The sequence below is a fragment of the Haliotis asinina genome, chromosome 1, assembly GCF_037392515.1.
Source record: "Haliotis asinina isolate JCU_RB_2024 chromosome 1, JCU_Hal_asi_v2, whole genome shotgun sequence".
Lineage (NCBI taxonomy): Eukaryota > Metazoa > Mollusca > Gastropoda > Lepetellida > Haliotidae > Haliotis > Haliotis asinina.
Window position 1 is genome coordinate 60,568,285 of NC_090280.1, and position 22,323 is coordinate 60,590,607.

General features: G+C 40.0%; 1 protein-coding gene across 1 annotated transcript; it reads left to right on the forward strand.

The window, feature by feature from the left end:
• Nucleotides 1-5,484: 5,484 nt before the first annotated feature.
• Nucleotides 5,485-21,377, forward strand: LOC137281586 (uncharacterized). The gene is made up of 6 exons (XM_067812920.1): nt 5,485-5,567; nt 15,955-17,083; nt 17,337-17,507; nt 19,583-20,180; nt 20,685-20,776; nt 21,059-21,377. Exons 3-6 carry the CDS (start codon nt 17,351-17,353, stop codon nt 21,202-21,204), a joined length of 993 nt encoding a protein of 330 aa, XP_067669021.1. The 5' UTR covers nt 5,485-5,567; nt 15,955-17,083; nt 17,337-17,350; the 3' UTR covers nt 21,205-21,377.
• Nucleotides 21,378-22,323: the final 946 nt, after the last annotated feature.

Genomic DNA, 22,323 nt, shown 5'->3' on the forward strand with positions numbered 1-22,323 from the left:
TGACACTAATCCGAACAGGCCTTCTAATTATCCTCAGGATGATGGGCTCAACTGGGATGGTATAGATGAACCCACCCCCATATCCCAGATCACTAAAGTAGAAAAACAGAATAATCTGGCTATAAATGTCTTTGGGCACGAAGGTAACACAACAATAGTACACAGGGTCAGCGAAGTGAAGGTCAGCCGGGGGGTACCCCCCGCTCGCGTTATCAATATATTCATGATCCAGCGAGGTGACAAGTATCACTACACATGGATAAAACACTTTAGCAGGCTGTTGTATGACCAATCGGCACACAGAGAAAAGACCCACTTCTGTGAACGATGCCTACATGGCTTCACACGAGATGATTTATTAGAATCCCACCGGGATGATTGCCAAGGTGTGGGGCAGACGGCCATACGAGTCGACATGCCTAAGGAAGGTGATAATATCCTAAAATTCTGTAACCACAAGAACCAAATGTCTGTGCCTTATATCATATACGCCGACTTCGAAGCCTTAGTGGCTGCCGCCGGCGAGGCTCCCAGTGGTGCCGCCGGTACCTTTACCCACAAAACACAAGAGCATAAAGCCTGTTCGTTTGGATACATTGTCGTCCGTTGTGACGGGGAAACGAAAGCTCCGGTAGTGTATAGGGGGCCTGACGCGGCTGAAAGGTTTCTAAAGTGTTTGCAGGAGGAAGAAAAAATTATTAGGAATGCATTGTATAAAATCGCTCCCATGCGTCTGACCCGAGTCGACAGGCTAGCCCACGCTAGTAGCTCTAACTGTCACGTGTGTGACTCACCACTTAACGGTGATTCGGTGAGAGATCACTGTCACATAACTGGTAAGTATAGAGGCGCCGCTCACAACGCGTGCAACCTCAAGCTTAAAATCAACCCTAAGACAATAAACATCCCCGTTGTCTTTCACAACTTGAGAGGGTACGACTCACACTTGATCATGCAGGCCATCGCGAAAATCGATGGTAATATAACGTGCATCCCCAACAACATGGAGAGATACATCTCCTTCAGCTTAAACGGACTTAGGTTCATTGACTCGTTTCAGTTCCTCCTGTCGTCACTCGACAGTCTGGTCAAGGCCAACAATACCTTCCCTATCACCGATCGATACACAGACGCCGAGACTAGACCCCTGCTTATGAGGAAGGGTGTGTACCCCTATGAGTACATGGATAGTTGGGCTAAGTTCACCGAGACCAGACTACCCCCTATTGACTGCTTTTATAGCAAGCTGAATGAGGCGTCCGTCTCACGAGATGATTACTCGCACGCGACTAACGTATGGAATAAACTGGGTTGTAAGAACCTGGGTGATTATCACGACCTGTACTTGAGGACAGATGTACTGCTGTTAGCCGACGTGTTTGAGACGTTTAGGCGGACATGTTTCAAGCAGTATAAACTCGACCCCGCATGGTATTACACCAGCCCAGGTCTGTCGTGGGACGCCTTGCTTAAAAAGACCGGAGTTAATTTGGAATTGTTTACAGATTACGACATGCACCTATTCATTGAGAAAGGTTTGCGAGGTGGGATTTCCATGGCATCCAAACGATACGCGAAAGCAAATAATCAATACGTGAAAGGTTACGATCCTAACAAACCAACCAATCACATTCTCTACCTCGACGCAAACAACCTGTACGGCTGGGCCATGAGTCAGTATCTACCTACAGGGGGATTCGAATGGGTACCCCACGTTGATGTTATGGGGGTTGCACCAGATTCGAACAAAGGTTATATCCTCGAGGTTGACTTAGAGTATCCCAAGGAATTACACACATCACACAACAGCTACCCCCTGGCCCCTGAACGTATGAGGGTTAACCCAGACTGGATGTCTGAGTACCAACATAACTTGTCAGGTGGGCGTGTGACAGACGTTGAAAAACTCGTGCCTAACTTAATGAATAAGACCAAGTACATCGTTCACTATCGCAACCTACAGCTGTACCTGTCGTTGGGTATGAGGCTGACCAAAATACACAGGGTGCTCATGTTCGACCAGAGCCCATGGATGGAGCCCTACATCAGAATGAACACAGACCTACGAAAAAAAGCCACCAGTGATTTTGAGAAAAATCTCTACAAGCTCATGAACAACTCGGTGTTTGGTAAGACTATGGAGAACCTGAGGAAACGCGTGACCGTGAAGCTGGTTCGGTCGAGTGAGGAAGACAAGCTCAGGAGATTGATAGCCAGTCCGGCATTCAACCGTAGTAAGATATTCACAGACAACCTGGTTGCCCTACACATGAAGAAAAGCCACATAAAATTCAACCGGCCTGTTTACGTGGGGATGAGCATCCTCGATTTATCCAAACACCTGATGTACGACTTTTACTACAACGAGCTCAAGAAACAGTACGGCGACAGGTGTGAAGTGCTGTACACTGACACGGATTCCCTGCTGATGGAGATTCGAACCGAGGACGTGTACGAGGACATGAAAAAACACCTCGATTTATACAACACCAGCGACTACCCTAAGACCCATGCCCTACACAGTACGGTAAATAAAAAGGTCCTAGGTAAGATGAAGGACGAGTGTGCTGGCACGCCCATAGCCGAGTACATAGGTTTGAGACCTAAGATGTACTCCATACTGAAAGCCGACAATAGTGAGATCCGGAAGGCTAAGGGGGTTAAGAAGTATGTGGTGAAACAACACATCAAACACGCCAGATTCAAGGAAGCCCTGTTCAAGACCCGTACCTTTAGGCATAAAATGAACACACTTAGAAGTGATGGACATAAGATATACGGACTGACTATAAACAAGACGTCCCTGTCGCCTATGGACACGAAACGTTGGATAGCTATTGATGGGATAAACACATACGCGTATGGACATGAAAAAATTTGAGGCTATTTACTACAGCCCGTGTGGGTACTGGAAAGGAGCTAGCGCAGTAGATAAGCTAGCTAAAATAGCGCGAGTACCACCGGAGGAAGCCAAAGCGTGGCTTGAAAAACAAGCCCTGTGGCAGATCTATTTGCCGGCACCACGCTACGTGCCTAGAAGGAGGTTCGGTATTAACATACCTAATAGCGTTCACCAGGCAGACCTACTGTTCCTACCCCACGACAAGAGGTACAAGTATGCCTTAACCGTAGTGGACGTAGCCAGTCGTTACAAGGAAGCCGAACCCTTGACCACGAAAGATTCGGCCCAGGTAGCCAGAGGATTCGAACGCATATACAAACGCAGCCCGCTGACGTGGCCAACAGAGCTGCAAGTTGACCCCGGACGGGAGTTCATGGGTGCCGTGTCACAACTGCTAGCCAAACACGATACAAAGGTCAGGCGTGGCACGGCCGGAGCCCATCGCAGCCAAGCCATAGTTGAGAGATTTAATAGGACTTTGGCTGAGCGCTTGTTCGGCTATCAGTATGCTAGGGAGATGGCCACCCCTGGAAAACGATCGACTGAATGGGTCACGAGGTTACCCAAGGTGGTGTCGGCAATCAACCATGAAGTCACCCGTCTCACCGGTAAGAAACCGGCAGACGCTATCAAACTAAAATCAATAGTTGCAGAGTCGGCCGCTCCATTGCGTGGGAAGGAGAAACAGATACCAGATAGGGCCCTAGTGAGGTATCTATACCAGCCGGGGGAACACGAGGGCGATAGCCGTAAGCGAGCCACCGATCCTATATGGTCAGTCAAAACTTACAACATAGATAAAGTGGATATGAAAGCCGACGAACCTAACTTGTACTACTTGAGGGGTGGGCCGGGTAGGGGGTTTGTAAGAGAAGAATTATTGATCGTACCGTACGGCACAGTGTTACCTCCTACCAACACAAAGTAGGCATAGTAATTACCGCCAACTTTTTTGTAGTAGGGGTAATAGTAGCAAGAGCTAATGACCCAACCAAAGCCTTATTTACTAAATAAGGCTTTGTAGAGACATTTCTTGAAAGTGTTTTAAAACCCCCATTCCCTATACTACTTCTTATATGTGTTTACCAGTAGCATTCAAATTACGAGCACGTTTTCTGTCATCACATATATGATACATGTTCCAGGCGCTCAGTGATATAATACGCTGTATATCCTATGTATAATGGGGCAGTCCCACCCGCCATACTGTCAATAAACTCAATCACTCACTCATTCATTCATTCATTCATTCATTCATTCATTCATTCAACAAAGGTAACTTCCATTTCAACCTTTCATAGTAGAAACGTCCACATCCGCCTGCAGCATGTTATACGATTCCATGCCCCATCTGATATTTCAATGGAAACAGAATCTGTATTTTATATGTTGGTCAATTCTGGCCGTATTATTCCGGTATTCCAACACTGACAAAGATCAAGAAATCGGAAACTAATGAATTACAGCAGAGACGGGAATCTGGAATTTAATCAGTTATACAACAATAATTATACAACATGCCGATCTTTATTCACAGATTAGTCAAAGGATAGTCCTCTTTCTTGCCTTCCTTGGCAATTGGTGACACCAGAAGTTGACCTAAAACTGACAACAATTAAAAAATCAGAAACAAATGAATGACAAAATAAACAAGAGTTTAATCATACCTTCAAATCCTTATTTACAGATGGGTCCAAGGATGGTGGCGGTGTTGCTTGTGTCACTGTGATAGGATCTAGAACAATATCTTCCTGATTACCAATTTTGACAGCCCAACGCCATATTTATGTATAAAAACAAATAAGCAGAGTCAGGCAATAAATTTTATTAATATGGCAAAAATGGTAGTGCAGCGTCTCACATTTATACATATATTGGACAGTATGCCAGCCGTTGCACCCTGGTGCATGGTAGATAGCGTAACATTAAAACTGTCCATTACTGGCCCATCCACTAACCGTATAATATTAAGTAAGCCAGGGGCGATGCCCCCATTACTTATTATATTAGGACTACTACAACAGCTAAGGGACACCAGCACTGAGATGTGCTAAAATCCAACTGCAGCTGGAGTGAGCGAGGGCAATCTTAATCCCTTAGTGGCTCCTCCACTAACATGAAATTGTAAAAAGACTGAAGATTAACACTGCACTACAGATAACACTAGCACTAACAATGCTTGAGTCAGCAAGGTAAGACATTCATATGGGAATTATGTGTGATGAACTACAACACACTCAACTTAACTCTCAGCTTTATGTTCATGATATATATTCGTGATATCAAACAGTATTATACGGCAGGTATACACCCCAAACACTCTTTCAACTCTTGATATGGAATCCGAAGAGGCACACAGGTATATCGAGGCTGACTCCAAGTTCCAACTGTGCGTGAATTCCCAAACACTGTTTCAGCACCTTGTATTACCCACCTAGGTCTAAAAATAGTAATTTGTGTCATTGCATAAGTGCATCCTCTTTGGGACCATTCATAATTTATGGCTAGAGGAGTGACGATTGTTAAGGTGTGCATGTCATTTCCACTGTGTCTGCCTGCCATATATTTTCACGTCGATTTCTACAGACAAACACAGATCTAGTGCGAGCTACACCTCTTTTCTACACAGCAATGCAGTTGATAGAATATGAGTCCGGACACCGAGGTAAGTTACTAAGTATGAAGAATTTAATGATAAAAGATTCAGCATGTGTTTATATGCCAGTTTTGTATTTTATAACCCGAAAAACTCTACGCTGATTTTAGTCTTTGTTCGAGTATTATTGTTTTTGTTAGTTGTTTAACGAAGCACGCGGCTATGTTCGACGGCGATGTGAAAATAGTGAACCAGACAGTCCAGTGATCAACAGTATGAGCATCGATCAAGGGAGTTGGGATATTCAGAGTTTTTCCGGTGACCCTATATATGCTCCCTTAAAATACTTTATGGTGACTCATAGCCCATAGCACTGTAGTGTGCCAGAACTGAAAAATCGGTTTTGTGTGGTTACCTTTTAAGGGTCCACGGACTTTTATGACGTCGGCGCATAGATAAAAAAATCATAGTGCAGTAAATTATCTTTAACATCGAACTATATCTTAACTTGCGAGGTACTACCTGCTGAAAATATACTGAGTCAAAAAAGAAACTTCACAAAATGTAATATTTAAAAATAATGAATAAGTTGTCTCTAAAGATTCATAAGTGTATCCGAAATGGGATCCATATCTATCGACTCTAGAAAAACGTTAGCAAAACCCACTCAACCCCATGAGTTAGTGCAAATGACGTTAGTGCCAAATCAGGTTTTGCACGTGCAGTCGATCACGTGATCTTCGTATCGACGTTTTCTTCATTTGCACCTGTTTGCATTGGCCTCAAGAATTGAAAAACAGGTTTAAACCACAGTTCTAAAGGTACTTCAAATGCCACGATTGTCAAATGTGCAACGTGAACGTGCCGTTGGCATGTTGCAAACAGGAAGATGAGTTATTGACGTCGCAAGAACAATGGGACGCTGCCGTCGTACTGTCTGTGACTTGAGAGGTCGTCTACAAGAAAATGGCACCACTTCTGATCGTCCAAGGTCGGGTCGTCCACGTGTGACATTACGAGCAGAAGACCGTCAAATCGTCCTACGTCACCTACGTGGGAGATTTCTGTCGGCTACACGAAGGCCTGAGATGTTCACAGGTCGACTGTCCTCGCAGACCATCCGAAATCGGTTGCGGGCTGCCAATCACCATTCTCGACGTCCATATCGTGGGCCAATATTGACGCCGTTTCATCAACGTCAACGTTGGCTGTAGGCCCAACGTCACCACCGATGGGCCAGAGAGACTGGAATCGAGTCGATGAAACCAGGTTTACCCTCAGATTCCTCAGACATTGAATACTTAAATTTACCAATCTACGATAGCATACCCCGGATAAATAAACAACAACAATCTGCATAGTTTCGTGTCGTTGAGTAGTGACCTGAATAAACTAACTTTGGTTGGTGTTTGGCCTAATAAGCTGGCAGGCATTGCCAAGGTACATGCATGATTTTGTTTCAAGCAAAATGCCGGATAATCGCTCACAAGTGCCACAATAGGCACGATACGGTTTATGTTTGAGTGATATTCTAGAAATTGGTGATATATATGGATGGTCAACGTCTTTATTTTCACCATAGCTTCTGATACCGATTTCTTTCATTCTCATTTACCGACTCACGTCGTTTCTGTGCAATAAAGATCATGTCCACGACAAAAGGAACGGTGTGACTTTAGTCAGATTGGTATCTATCACGCTTGTGTGTCAGTGTTTTTTGGGCTGCCCTGTAGATGAAGCAGTTATAAATTCTTCTACCATGACTTCAGTAAACATATTCATTTCAAAACAGATTAAAAGATATGAACACCCAAGAATGGACAAACGTATTAGCTTCAAGCAATAGACACGACTACTATGCACATTACAAGATTACCGTCTACGCAGAAAAGATATATAATAAGAAAAAATTAAAACTTGTGTACATTTGTACCGACTTTGCCTGTGCTCGAGTACACGGATGTACACGGTTAAATACTGAAAGCGGAAAACATAATAGAATTGCAAAGTCTGAAAGGGTAAATAACACAACGTCGAAGATCAGTACAGTTTCACCCTTATATATATGCCCATCCTTAAAGAACATTTAAAAGAAATACATACCAAGTAAATATCTACACCGCCGTTTAGTACAACAATTTGTTCGCCTTATCGCAGCCAGTCTGTGATGTTATATTTCAAACATGCATTCCAAGTAGAAATTATGTGTGATTTACTTTCATTTAACTTGATACTATACCACGTACTCTTCGTGTACATGTATATGGGCCTATGGCCTTTTGTACAATAAACATTTGATTGAAATACTGGATTGCGATTGATTGATTAGAATAATTCAGAGTTTTATAGTCAGGTTATATGGCTCTGAACCAACTACGGGAGCAATAAAGTGTTCTGTTTTAGAATCTTCATAAAGCGGTTAAGGTAGATTGGAGATAAACACAATGTGTGAGAAAATCATATAACAAAACTATATTACTTCCAAGTTTCTGTTTAAATCTATTGTAATTTCTTTGTGTACCTTTGATTTTCCAGCATAGTATGTAATAAGTATCTCGTACCTATCGTGTAGTTTTAGGTAGTGACTATGAGTATGTGTGACTGGGGTTTGCTATGTAATATACACATGGAAATAAGTCTCACAACAATTATGACTGTTATTCTGTATACATGAACAGCCATTTGTACTGATATCGTACTAACTACCAGAAAACACCCGCCACCAATGTTGTAGTGCAAATCAGGCGCCATATTGCCTTCGCTAAGGTGAATGTTCGGAATGCTTTAGCTCAATCATGTCTCAACAATTGAAGGGAAAGGGTGTTTGAAATCTGGAACAAACAACTCAGTTTCGATTCCCAATTTCAGAAAACATGTATTCACTTATGGGCTTATGTCATTTACACTATGTCTTAAGCATTTGACTCGTGAAGGTCCGGGGTAGAATAGGTTTTCAGCAACCCATGCTTGCCATAAATGCTTGAGGCAACTAACGGTATCGGGTGGTAATCCTCGCTGACATGACTGACACACGGTTCCATATTGAGCAGATCTATGCTCATGCTGTTGATTACTGGATTGTCTGGTCCAGACTCAATTATTTACAGACCGCGGTCACATTGCTGAGTGCGGCGTAAAACTAAACTCTCTCACTCATACTTATGTTAGTCTGTATGTATAATCGCGTAGATCGATGTCCCTGTTCTTGATCAGTGGGCTTGTGTTATGAACCGTATTGACACCTGCATATGCACAATTGTATCTAGGTCCACCAGGAGACTAGATCTCAATCCCTTATAACATAGTTGAGACATTGTGTGTTGCAGAATACCCACAATACAAACTCTTAATGTATTGCTGCAAGAATGGAACGCAGCACCTCACTATCTTAACTTATTGTCTGATAGTCAGTAAGGAGGAGGGTAAAAAATGTTATAACAGCTAGTGAAGTTTAAACCTGTTTTTGACATTGTACTCAGTAATGCATGGGTACATCATGGGGATTGTGAGCCATGCGTCTTGAAAATAACAGCACGTATCATGGCTACAAAATACAGGGCTGATTATACAACAGTTTGCCATTTCCTTACAGGTACATTTGTCATTAAATTATTCCTCGAAACCAATTTATCCAAATAGTAAGTTCAATTCAGGTTGGGTAAGTTCCCCTGCTCACTACAACACGTTGATGTCATGAAGTGTGTTGTGTTGAGTTTTGCGATGCCATTTTCCATGCTTATATAATCACGTCCTCGAGAAACTTGCGTCAGTGCTTACAATAGACGTTGTTTGCTGTTGTTTTAGGCAAACATTAATCTAACTTGGATGCTGTACGGCGTTAAAGTATAACATGATTACTCTGAATTGTTTGTTAATGATTTATACATAACATACCGTCTGTTTTGACAGATAATCGAAACTGATCGTGATAAATAGTTCGAGGACAATGCATAAAACGCGTATTTCATGCATCAGTTGTCTCTATGATGATGACGTAATTACAGTTCCATTAAAAGACTATCGATTAATTCAGTGAAGCTATTAATGTGCAAAAAGTTCTTGCTTCAGGTGGAAAGATATGCTTTAGTGGGAATATTCACTCAGGATATCAGAATAGCAGATCATCTCAAATGTCACTTGTCGAAATTGATAAAGTACAAGGTATGATAGAGACCATTATTGGCCAACAACATGTCGTGATTATCAAACTTTGACAACATGATAATTTTAGCATAAAAAGGGCTAAATTAATTGTTGAAGTTACCTCCAATTGCTTTTTGTATGTTTTTACTGTTGTTTTTTATCCTCTTTGAAGACCTCAAAGTTAGCATATTTTACAATATCTTCTACAAACCTACATTTTCAGAGTGATAGAAAAGTGTGAGCAAAAGCATGACCCATCCCAATTTTTTCACCACATATGAAGAGAGTAACTTAGAATGCACACCTAAACGATTGTGGTGGGTCATGCTTTTGCTCACATCAAAATGTTTAAAAAAGTACATTTTTCGGTTTATGAAATTGCCCCATATATCTCACAAAATAAACATTGACATAAAATAACATCTTTAGAGACTATCCATCACATGTACACATCTATGCCATCATACATTATATTTTGAATGGTTTTGTGCTCTAAAATACACGTATCAAACATCTTTATTAAAATTTTCAATATCATAGGGCACTCGCAAGGCTTATTTGTGTGAGGTAAACAATGATATTTGGTTGTGATTTCTGCTTGAAAAGTAAGAAGATGTCTAAAGATTTTCAAAATATGAGCACTGTAAAGGTGAGAATCTTTGTTATTATGTCAGAAGTTGATCATAGTTGTTCTCACATCTGTTTATCAAACACCTTTGAGTAGCCTATCACTGTCAAAAAACCACTGTCATTCATCAGGATTGCCATGTATAAACATACACATTTTCCAAGAACCTATGTACCTTGATGTTTCCACAGACATATTAGATTTCATTTAATCAGAATGACTACACTTAACTGTATGAAAAGGATTATTGTTTTTTAGCTAGAATGAGAACATTGTATCAAGGACTAGCAGATGATGAACACAAGCAGACGTCAAGTGATACATTGTAAAGTGTAATATATAAGCTTAAATTCACATTGTGAGGCACAAGAGTATGTAGTCCAATGTTGCAATACTGGACTGTTGTTTTTTGTGTTATCAGACTTGCAGGTTCAAATCCATATAACTTTTCGCTCTTATTTTTCAAAGTTAGTTTATCAAGTCTACAATGTTTAACCGTTTCACATCAAATCCAAATATTGTAATTTTTTCCTTAATTTTCGTATTCTATGTTACAACACAGTTGAAACAAGCTTTAATTACCGTATTACTGTATATTTGCTAAAACTGGCTGTAAATACTGACTTGTAATACTTACTAGTTAAAATGAAGCTGTGCCGAAAATGTAGTTTTACCCCAAACAGGCCCCTGTGACTGAGTGTGGAGTTAAACACGAAGCAAACATACATAAAATTATCTTTGCGTTCCCTGACAATGAGACAAAGGTTATGAAATGTCATGAAATCTATTGTCTATTTTCAAATTCTGCAATCATTTATGAAATAATGAGTTTCAATCATATAAACAACAGATAAACTTGGGAGACCTGAGATTCTTCCGGTACCTGTATATACTATCATCATCAAAAGATACCGACAGCAGACATGTCTAATGTCACCACGACTTTACTTACTGCGCAATACAATATGTTAGGATGGATGAGTTTAATTATCCACTTTGTTAAATATGAATGACGAAACGTCTGGTTGCCATAATACACCATGCACCAAAGTAACTGCATACGATCCTGAACAGACGATTGTCGTATTGCCTTATACCCCAGAGATGGGAAAGATATTGTTCCATTGGCGTTCGAGATGATCTAAAATCTTGAATAATCCCAAGACATTTTAACATAGTCACATCATTAATTGAAACGTAGAGTTGGGACCTGAAAACATTGTTTGGTCTCTAAGTGATTACTTCCTTGTGAAAATGCTGTTGTTTTATTGAAGACCGCTTTTTCTTATTTGACGCCCCAGCGGAAAAGATGTTTCATGGAATTCTGTAACTGGCTTGTACTATTTGTTCTCAGGTGAACGTAAAAGGGATTCTGAAGTTCTGAAGTACATGCTTATGTAATACTCAGTAATATTCCAGCTATATGGCGGCGGTCTGTAAATAATCGAGTCTGGACCAGACAAACCAGTGATTAACAGCATGATCATCGATCTGGACATTTGGGAACCGCTGATATTTGTCAACCTAGTCAGGATGGCCACCCGATCCCGTTATTCGCCTCTTTGTCGACGAACGGGATCGGACCTTCAAGCCCTGACGTTCACGGGTGACATGCTTATGACATAGTGTAAATGACATAAGTCCATAAGTGAATACATGTACATGCGTATATACGGAGAAATCACTTAACTAAAACATTCATCCTAACGAGCCAGATGTGCATAGGGAATCACTCTAACTGCAACATTGGTGGCGGTTTTTTTCTGGTAGTCCCTTTTACAACAATATGTTCGTCTTATCGCTGCCAATCTGTGATGTTATCTTTCAAATAGGCATTTCAGAGTAGAAATTAAGTGTGAATCTTTCATTTGATTGATCGTATACTCTACCATGTACTCATATATATATATATATATATATATATATATATATATATATATATGGGCCTATGGCCTTTTCTACAATAAACATTTGATTGAAATACTGGATTGCGATTGATTAATTCAGTAATTCAGAGTTTTATAGTCACGTTATATGGCTGTGTACCCATTAGGGCAGCAGTAAGGTGTTCTAGTTTAGAATCTTAATGACGCGGTTAAAATAGTTTGGAGATAAAGACACTGTATCAGAAAATCATATAACGAAGCTATAATACTTCCACATTTCTATTTTAATCTATTGTAATTTCGTTGTGTACCTTTGATTTTTCAACACAGTATGTATCTCTTACGTATCGTTTAGTTTTAGGTAGTGACTATGAGTATGTGAGACTGGGGTTTGCTATGTAATATACACATGGAACAGCCATTTGTGCTGATATCAAACTAACTACCAGAAAACACCCGTCACCAATGTTGTAGTGCAAATCAGGCGCCATATTGTTCGTTAAGGTGAATGTTCGGAATGCTGTAGCTGCTGAGGCAGTTTTTCCGCTGTTTTCGTAACCAGTGCAGGTTCCATAGCGTGAACATCAACCTCTTGTCATCGTGGGCCGCCCAAGCCATAATATTTACATCAAATTTCGAGTGTGCAAGATGTTCGGCAAATGCACTATCTGTACGCTATCTGCTCATTTGTCATACGTCAAACATAAGTACAATGCGCTGCCCGATTGCAGGTCAAACGGTACTGATTCGTGCAATACTTGTGACTTACGGGAGATCAGTGTATTACCGCGTATTTCCCAGGAACACATAGCAGACTTATACACCGCTTGACCGATGTGGTGCCAGTGCACTGCATGTTTATGTAACTTAGGACCTACCTAACAGCGTACCCATCATTGTTATGTGCATGTCCCAAACTATCACGCTAACTGTGCGCATGCCGGCATAATACCACTTACAACAAGCGATCGAAATGCACATGAGGTGGGTATAACTGCGTATGGAAAAAATGGCTATGCACAACTCATAAGGAATCTGGATATGCAGAAATGTGCCAGGGCTAACAGACTAGAGCATGCAGAACGTGCAAAATGATGACAGGCCAGTGATGCGCTGCCAATCATGGCAGGCCTCTGTAGGATCCGTAGTCCCTGATACCGACTCCCTTATAGCTACTCGTCTTGCTAATGGCTGTCTGCTGACCACACGCCCCACCGCATTTGATGTCTATGACATTACAGACAAGAATGGGTTACGCAGACGCAATGTACATAGGTAGCGATCTTGAGGGTGTGTGGTCACTGATGATCTACATGTTCTTGGCCCGTCTGTTGTCAGACCCGTTTTCTGAAGAGCTTGACCTAGCTGTTTACAGTATCACAGAAGCAGATCAATAGTCATACAACGTGGGTCTGTGGTACCCCCGTTTTCAGCATTCCTATGGCCCCCATGACCTTGACCTTTGACCTTGAAGATGCTTTGCGCACTATGTATCATACATGAAAAGGATATCATTAACACCAGTAAATATTCTGGAAAAGCAATATTTAGTTACATAAAGGTATGGTATAATGCATTCTGTGATACATTTAAAAATGCATGGTAACCATGGAGACGCCCCGAACTGCACGTGCCCAAACAATTACTGGTATGAAATGCATTTTGTCAGAAAGTTGAGGCCTTGATTGTCTTATGATACCAACTACATCGTGCTCCATGGATTTCATACTTAGCAGATAAGAAAGATGAGATGTCATGCATAGAATGTCAAGAACCCAGCAACCCAGGGAGATACTAGTACAGGGACCTTGACCCGTGACCTTGACCATATAGTTCGATAGAAATGTACCAGGATCATCACATGCATTCTACAAAAAGATAAAATCAGCATTCATAGTAAAGATATATTCTTTCATATACAGGTGTCATGATCTCTGAACAATAGCATGGTTACCATGGAAACGCACCAAAGTGACATATTGGGTGACACTTTAAGTCTGGCAACATTGTTTTTTTGAAATCTAGAGATTCCGAGCTTTCCAACGTAACCATATACATCTTGCTATACCTCCGGTAGAGGTGTTTCACTTTTTTACAGCAATTGTCACTGGACTATAACCTCAGCATGCTTTTCCTCATATGGAAACTGAATCCTGTTTATACCCTTTGTGCGTGTGCTATTTTTAAGCGCTCAAATAGAGAGCTTTTTGAAGAAAAAAAACAAACATGAGTGCACAAAACTGAAGTCATTACACGGATTCGTAGCATGCGTGATTTGATTACTAGATTTGGCCTGGTTACGTTTAGGTGAAAAGGTCCCTCCTTCGACAAATTAATGTTTAAGTTGACAATTTTCTTTTGGGTATTAATTACAGTCGAACCCCATTGTCTCGAACTCGGGTGAGACGAATTCTCGGATGTGTCGAACTGACATCTCGGTCCCTGCCGATTTCCTTATATTTATCATTATTTTTACCCTGATGTGTCGAACTAGATGTGTCGAATTCCCGGTTGTGTCGAACTCATTTTAGGGTCCCCAAAGGCTCTAACAAGTACAAATTTACCCTTTTGTCTCGAACTGTCAAAGCTGGTTGTTGCAACTGAAAACTTCAGTCGCGCAATCGGAAGTCATCCTCATAAACGTGCTACCTAAAGATCAAAAGTAACGATTAACGGACTCAACAATCAAGTGACATGTTTAACTACGCATCTATACACACATTGTCAGCGCACTTACCAACTGAACTTTACTCAAACAATTAACCATAATTAAGTTGTTACCAGTGACACGTTGATCACGGACCGACAGGATACCTCTAAACAAACAATGGCGCATGTTGTTGTCATGTGACAGTCTATGTTAGCGGTCATGTGATTTCCTTGAAAATACATAATGAGAAGTGAGGAAAATGGAGTTGGATTATCTAAATTGATGTTTTGTTTTTGGTTTAGTATTTAAGGTGTAGGATCAATTTTTTTCGGATTTTTTTAAGAGATAAATTCCCCACATGTACGCGTATGTACATTCCGATTCCGTTTGTATGAACTATACAACTTTTTATACTGACTGAAAATGAATTAGTGCTGTCAACTAAATGGGATCGCTTGTGAGTTTGTTAAATTATTCTTGTTCTTATCTTTTTGTATGCATATTTATTTGCCATGACGAATAAAGTGATTGAATTGATTTACATTTGTATATGTTGCAATTTAAAGATCAATACTGCCGTAAAAGTTTATTGCAAAGATATATTGTTCGTATGTGTATCCTACTGCAAAATAACGATGTGTTAAGCACCGTGGTCGTGTTGGTTCTTGGTCTTTTCAATGCTGACGGATGTGTCGAACACTCGGATAAGTCGAACTTCCCCTTGGACCCGACGAGTTCGACACAACGGGGTTTGACTGTAGTTTCAGGGTATTATCAGATCTGAACTGTATATAATCGGAACATAATTTGTCAGTGAGTACATGTGTAGAATACCAACAGTCTGCGGTCTCACAGACAAAGGAATTGTTAACCTGAAGAAAATATAGACCATAGGGCTAGGATTTAAAGTAAAGTGTATTATCTAGATTTTCTGTGGACACATTGCTGCACTACTTTCCCTCCATGTTTACATCGGATAAGTGAGAAGCTACTTCAAACGTCAATATTCAAAATGTGTAACGGTATAGTGTGATAGTATACCTGACCAGTTAAGTACAATCATAATACCAGAGCCTAACAAAGCTTTTACAACACATGAACTAAGTTCATTTGATACTATTTGTAAATCAGTTACATAATCTATTCCAGGCATGTGAAAAATGTAAACACTACAGCAGAGAATTCAACAGAAGGGACAAGAGTCTGTGTGTGCATCTTGAGGTGACTAGTTTCAACAGGTTTTGGGACAGAAACAAAAGTGACTGCCAAACCCCTGATCCAGAGAGGAAAAGGCAGAAGAAAGATGAGATAAAACATTGTGTCTCGGCTCTTAGGAATTCTTTGGGTGGACATCTTTTAATTCATATCGAAGGCCTGAGTCCACAAGACCTAAGTCAGGGAAACCTTGACGAGTTCATCGATGATGACCTTCAAGCCATCATAAATGCTGATGAAACATTTGATGACGTATATTACAAAGAGACATTCCATAAGGATCGTGAATTTGTAATAATTGACATTCAGCCTTCATCAACAATTATTATAACAGATCCGAAAACTAAATTTATCATCGATAGGGGCTTCATACCAGATAATCAACAGGCACTGCGAGGCTTTTTGAAACGAATCTCTGAGCAGCAAAATTCAAATCATTCAGAAGTCAGTCATTCAAACCAAAGACAACCCGTGAGTGACGAGACGTTACAAAACATAGCTGAAAGTAGAGACATTCAACTGAAAGGATTTGTGTTTAAACCGGAAGAACAGAAGAAGAAAAAGGCAATTTTGAAAGACCCAGACCAGTTTGTTGATTACTTGTGGCGCAAGCGTCTTCCTCAATATGTCAGTGCTTTTGCAAAACTCAGGAGAGGAGGGTCTTTTATTCTTGGCATAGGAGAGACAGAGAAGACATTTCAGACCAATATTAAAGGGAAGAAAATCCAATATTTGTCTAAAGAATTTGTCGTAGAAGGGATTGAACTGCCTTCGGACAAGCATAGCGAGTTCAAGAGATCAATAGAGAGACGTTTGACAGATGACATCTGTCTCATTGACTACAAGGGAGACAAATTAGATTGTCCCGACGGACACATCAGTGTTCACTTTCATGTAAAGAAACCTACATTGCTTGAGGTTATTGTGAATCCAGTAAAAGGGGTATTGTTTTATGATAACAGTGGTCCAGAAGCATACAAGGTCTTCCATGCAGAACCTTTTTTGAAGTATACGCGCTGCGAGCTGAAGGAGATATTCGCCTCATTAAAGAGACATTAGAAAGGTAAGGTTGTCTAAAATGTGCAGTCCTTGGTAAAAGAAGTCATTATTCATGATGGAGTAAACGAAGCCCACATATTACGCATTAAAATGGTTCGTTTTTATTGAATAGTATTTTGTTCTGAATAAGGTAAATGGCAGAGGATATGTAGATACCAGTTTCGTTATCTTTGGGATCTTTGGGTATTTTGATTGTAAATTACATTGTAAATTATTTACATATATACCCTTAACTGGGTTATTTGCTTGGTTAACAGGAACATCTACAGATATGTCAGCAAAGAAGTCGCCAAAACAAGCACTTTCAACACATGACAGTGAGGAGGATATATTATCTGAGGTCAAGATAGCCACAAGTAATCCTTTCCGCCCAGCCGTATATGCAACTGGTCACTTTTGGGAGAAGATGTCCAAACAGCTTGAAAATGGTTTGAATTGGTTCGACCATCTTTAGATTGAGACTTATGATGATATATCTTCATAGGAAAGCTCATGTGTGTTAAATGTGTTGACATAGCTGGGTAGGCTGTGTCAGGACAGATCTAATGTACTTTTCTTATTTATTTCGTACAGAGTCAGTGTAGAACGAAACGTTCACTAATTCCAGACATTTCTGGAATTTTCAATGGTAATCAGACAGAATGAGAGTATGGAATAATCAGACAGAATGAGAGTATGGAATAAACTGAATGGATCTCTATCTAAAAAGCATATGACATGAAGACCAAAAATGTAGAAATAATGGTGTACTACAATTTATCTTCGCGTTATGATTATCTAAATAAAAGTCTGAACACTTGTTTAATGTGCGAAATGTGTGGATGTCTATAAGCTAGTCTTTATTGTATTTTGTAATAACAATAATACAATTGAGCAAGACATTTCTTTTCTCACGATATCCAAATAATACCTTTGTCTTATCAAAGTGTTGGAGAGGGCCTGTTTTATGTTGAATCCTCGCAAAACCATTATTCCAAATCTCCTTGACAATATCACATTCATAGAATCTGTTCATTATGGTTTCGAAACTTGTTTTACGGAAAAAACAAGCATTTGATTCAATCATTTTTTTTGATAGCATTTCGTTTGTGATCCACACCTGGTAATGGTAATATATTGATACTATTGGTGTTTTATCATTAAAACAGTTTATAGACATATTTCCACTCATTATCAGATATCGTTTACTTCTAAATCCCATTCATTTCTGTATTTGTTGTTATTATTTTGACTTCGAGTTGCCTGTAGTACATTATGAAATATTCTGCATCCTCTGCTTGGGTTCACTAAATCTTGTAAAAGAAAATAGATAAAGGCTTACAAGAATTTTATGTAGAATGGTATTTGTTAAAATACAATATTTGTAATCGCTTTCAAAATTCCGGCATATGTTTGAGAAAAATGTTTTGCAATTATATACAATTTTATATTGTTCAAATTTTAGTATGTTTCCTTTAGTGTCTATAGCATACTGGCTTCTTATCAATATGTAACATTTTGAGTTACAGTAGTTGAGTGAGAACAACATATTCAACCTTGATGTTTTCGGTTTTAACAACCTCTTAATCCATGTATTTGTTTCAGATTTCATTTTATTTTCTACGAGTGGTACTTTCGGTCTCTCATTTACGACTTATTTGCTAAGTGTTTTTTTTCCTACTTACCTTATCTGGTTTATTTAGCCAAATGAAGTTAAACGTTATATTTCGATTAGGTATAAAGTATGGACTCTGTGACCAAACACTATTTCCCCAAGGCACTTAGCGCCTTAGTTATCACTGGTACACAGTAAGACTCATAATTTAAAACCAACAATTTATAAATGCATTTTGTTGTCCATATAAGATGCATTACAGATTTTCATACCTGTACCTGTTCAGCAGCTACATTCCCATAGATTTATTATATGATATCACCAAGAAAGTATGTATGATGGTCTGTCTGCTTTATCTATCTAAATCTATGTTATCTGGTACAGAGACTTTCATAAAATATATTTGTTTCCTTCAGTAAATAATCGTTTTTGGAAGCGTTTCACCTTTAGCAATCTCTAGTTTTAGTATAGCCATTTATCGAGTGATAAGAAATATTTAGCTGGGTTCTCTCCCTTTTCGTTGCTGATCTAATGTACTTGTCTGAGTGTTGTATTGAGAAATGATAGGTAATGAAAGCCTTGTGGCTGTCGACATCTCTCTTCTCGATGTCTGGATTGTAGTCGTGGCTGATTCTCTTGCAGTATAATTTAAGTCGCATTTGTGACAAGTGTCAGGTCAGCCTGCAATGTGTTCCAGAATGCCATGCTTCAGTAGCCATACGGCCTAACTAGGTGACTGTAGGCAGCTAAGCTAATGGCAATGGTCAGGATGCATTAATTTCTGTTGACAGCAAGGTCTCTATTTATTCAATGTACATAACTCGTGGAATGCATAAAAATCCTCGATAAACCCTGTTCCAGAATGTGTAGGATAATTGATATAACTAACATATTTTACATGTGTTCTAGATATCCTACTGCTCCCCGAAGGTACAGGCGAAAGATGGAACACGGTGATGCAAATCCTTCTTGGTACCTCAAAGATGGGATTGATATACATGGGAACATCGCTTCCACAGGCGCTCGATTTGCAGCTGAAAAACACCAACGTTGAAGGAGTTGCGTTTGATGCCTGTGTTATCGCCTCTGAACGACCAGTTCAAATTCTCACCTTTGTCACAAGCGACTCAAAACACAAATATGATTCCCTCGTTCAGAGAAATGACGAATTGTCTAAAGGTGTTTTATATTCCTTAAGAGAATTTACTGATGAAAAGTTTAACATTGTCAATGGGGTATTTGACTTAGGCGTTCTAGAGAACGGAGCTGGTTTTGAAGATAAAATGAAGACCCTGAAGGAGAAGTCATGTCGTTATGTCAATCCCAGATCCCTTGAAATGAATCCCAGCAAGTGCAAGAATTTATGCAAGGCCTTCTTCGTGGCCTCAGCTGTAGACCACACCTCTAAACAGACATCTTCAGACAAAATAGTTCTGCTAAAGTGGAAGGAGGTCATCAATAGGTTGTCAAGCTCAGGCATAACGATGCTTGGAATGAAAGGACAAAAGTGAGTGTGCCGTAAGAAAATCAACATTGATTAGCCCATTATCATTAATTTCTTTATTTGCCCTACCAAATTCTGCTCCCTTGAAGGCCCGGGTTGGATTAGACGTTCATTAATCCACGGCTGACAAAATGCCGAGTATCGGAATCTTGGCTGATGCATGTCATCATGCCCCTTTTGCACAGATTGATGTTGATCATTTCATTCACTCCGTTGCTTGGTACAGGCTGACAGACCGGCGTCATAAACATAGAATACTGATAACTGTTACGATCAACATTGACCAATGGTCTAAACTGACCTTTTGGCACACCACCTTTGACCATGACCAGCCATGATGATAAATAATATATTTTCCCGAAATTCTCTTAAAAAATATGAAAAGTGCCATTAACGTAAAGAAGTTAGTATGTTTGGCCACGAATACACGCTGTAAGTGGATGGCAATCATGAAGCATGAGTTTATCGCGATCAGCCCTAAACAACTGAATGTTATTCACTTTTCAGAAACGACACCCTCCCATGCAGTATTGACTTCATCGGAGACGCTGTCCACTCAGAAGTTGATGTAAATTTTGAAGAAATATTTCAGAATGATGGTGATTATAACGTTTTCATTTGCAAAATGAACTTAAAATATAAATCCACAAACAATACAAAGATGTCCTGTATAATTTTGACAAGTGTGAAAACCTACAGCAACCAAATTTGTAGGATTATTTATAAAGGTGCAGTGTGGCTAGAACAATTGCAAGCTGTTACAGTACTAAAACACCGCAGGACAAGTAACCACATCAATTTTAAATCCCCAGACCCTGGACAATGGTCTTTTGTCTCATGTACACTGAATCTTTAGTTACCATTTCTCATTTCTCTTCCAGGTGAACCCTCTGCCGGATATGTGCCATGTTTAGAAGATTCAGGTCGTCAACAAACGTGGAATGAAGTTCAAGAAGATTCGTTCAAGCACGATATCCGTACGGTATTCCTTCCAGTGCCATACATGGATGATGTATTACTCTCCTGAGTAGCTTTGCCACAGCTACAGCCATTGTGAGCTACTGACATTATTCAAATATATTAAACGAAATACGGAAACCAGTGTTCAACCCAAACGTCATAGCAGACATTTCAATGGGTTTCTGAAACTCTGACACTAGGAAGTGTCACCACAATATACATACATAAGTATACACAAAAGGAAATCAACATGCCCCAAAGAGCCCCATATAGAGACTACAAAATAACTACCATTTTCCAAACGCATTTGACCCATCCAGGCTACTATTCATAATTACTCAGACACCTACATGTCTAAATTATCATTAATCAACTATCCCGAATCAGTATGAGAAATACCAACACTAAATGTTGGAAGCAAACCTCCCCTCATCTACCCCATAAACCGTATCTTCTGAGTGGTCGTCTTCCCCTTTGCACATACAAAAGGGCTTTTTTCATGTGAATCATGGTACCCTTTCATATCATGAAATGTAGTATGCCTACATGGCCGTTCAAGACGATAGAACCTGTGAATGTGCCGTCTGTTTCATCCCTATACAAAAACATGGCGAGGAAAAGACTGTCACGGCGACCGAGACACACAGTTGGTATGCAAACAGTTGGCATGTTATCGGAGATCCTCAAGCATCAGCTTCGGTTCTGTCTCTCACGGGTAGACCTGTCCGGACACACCAACAAACAAGTGCTGTCAGTTTCGACCAAGATTGCACCCCGATTTATCGAAACAAACAAGTTTTTTTCTCAAATTTCAAACTGATTTTAAATGTGTAACTCAACGGCAATGTGACCCGTTACGTGAGGCGTGAACCCTTTCCCACGAGCCCTCTTTGAAACAACTTAAACCCAACAGACCCAACACCCCGAGATGTTTCATAGTATTAATATGTTGCCACTAACCATCACAAAAGAGCTCATGGCAAATCTGATTGCACGTGAACGAAATCCGGTAGTTCGATAAGAAGCAAACATCAGTAACTTCTCTAGAGTGATGATTACTACGTTCATATGAGGTTAAGAAGTGCGGCCATTCTCAAGATTATTTGGATACAGTCTTCAAGAAGCCCCAAAAGTATGAATAAAAGAGCACAGTGTCAGTGTATGGTGTAATATCCGCAAAGTGCGG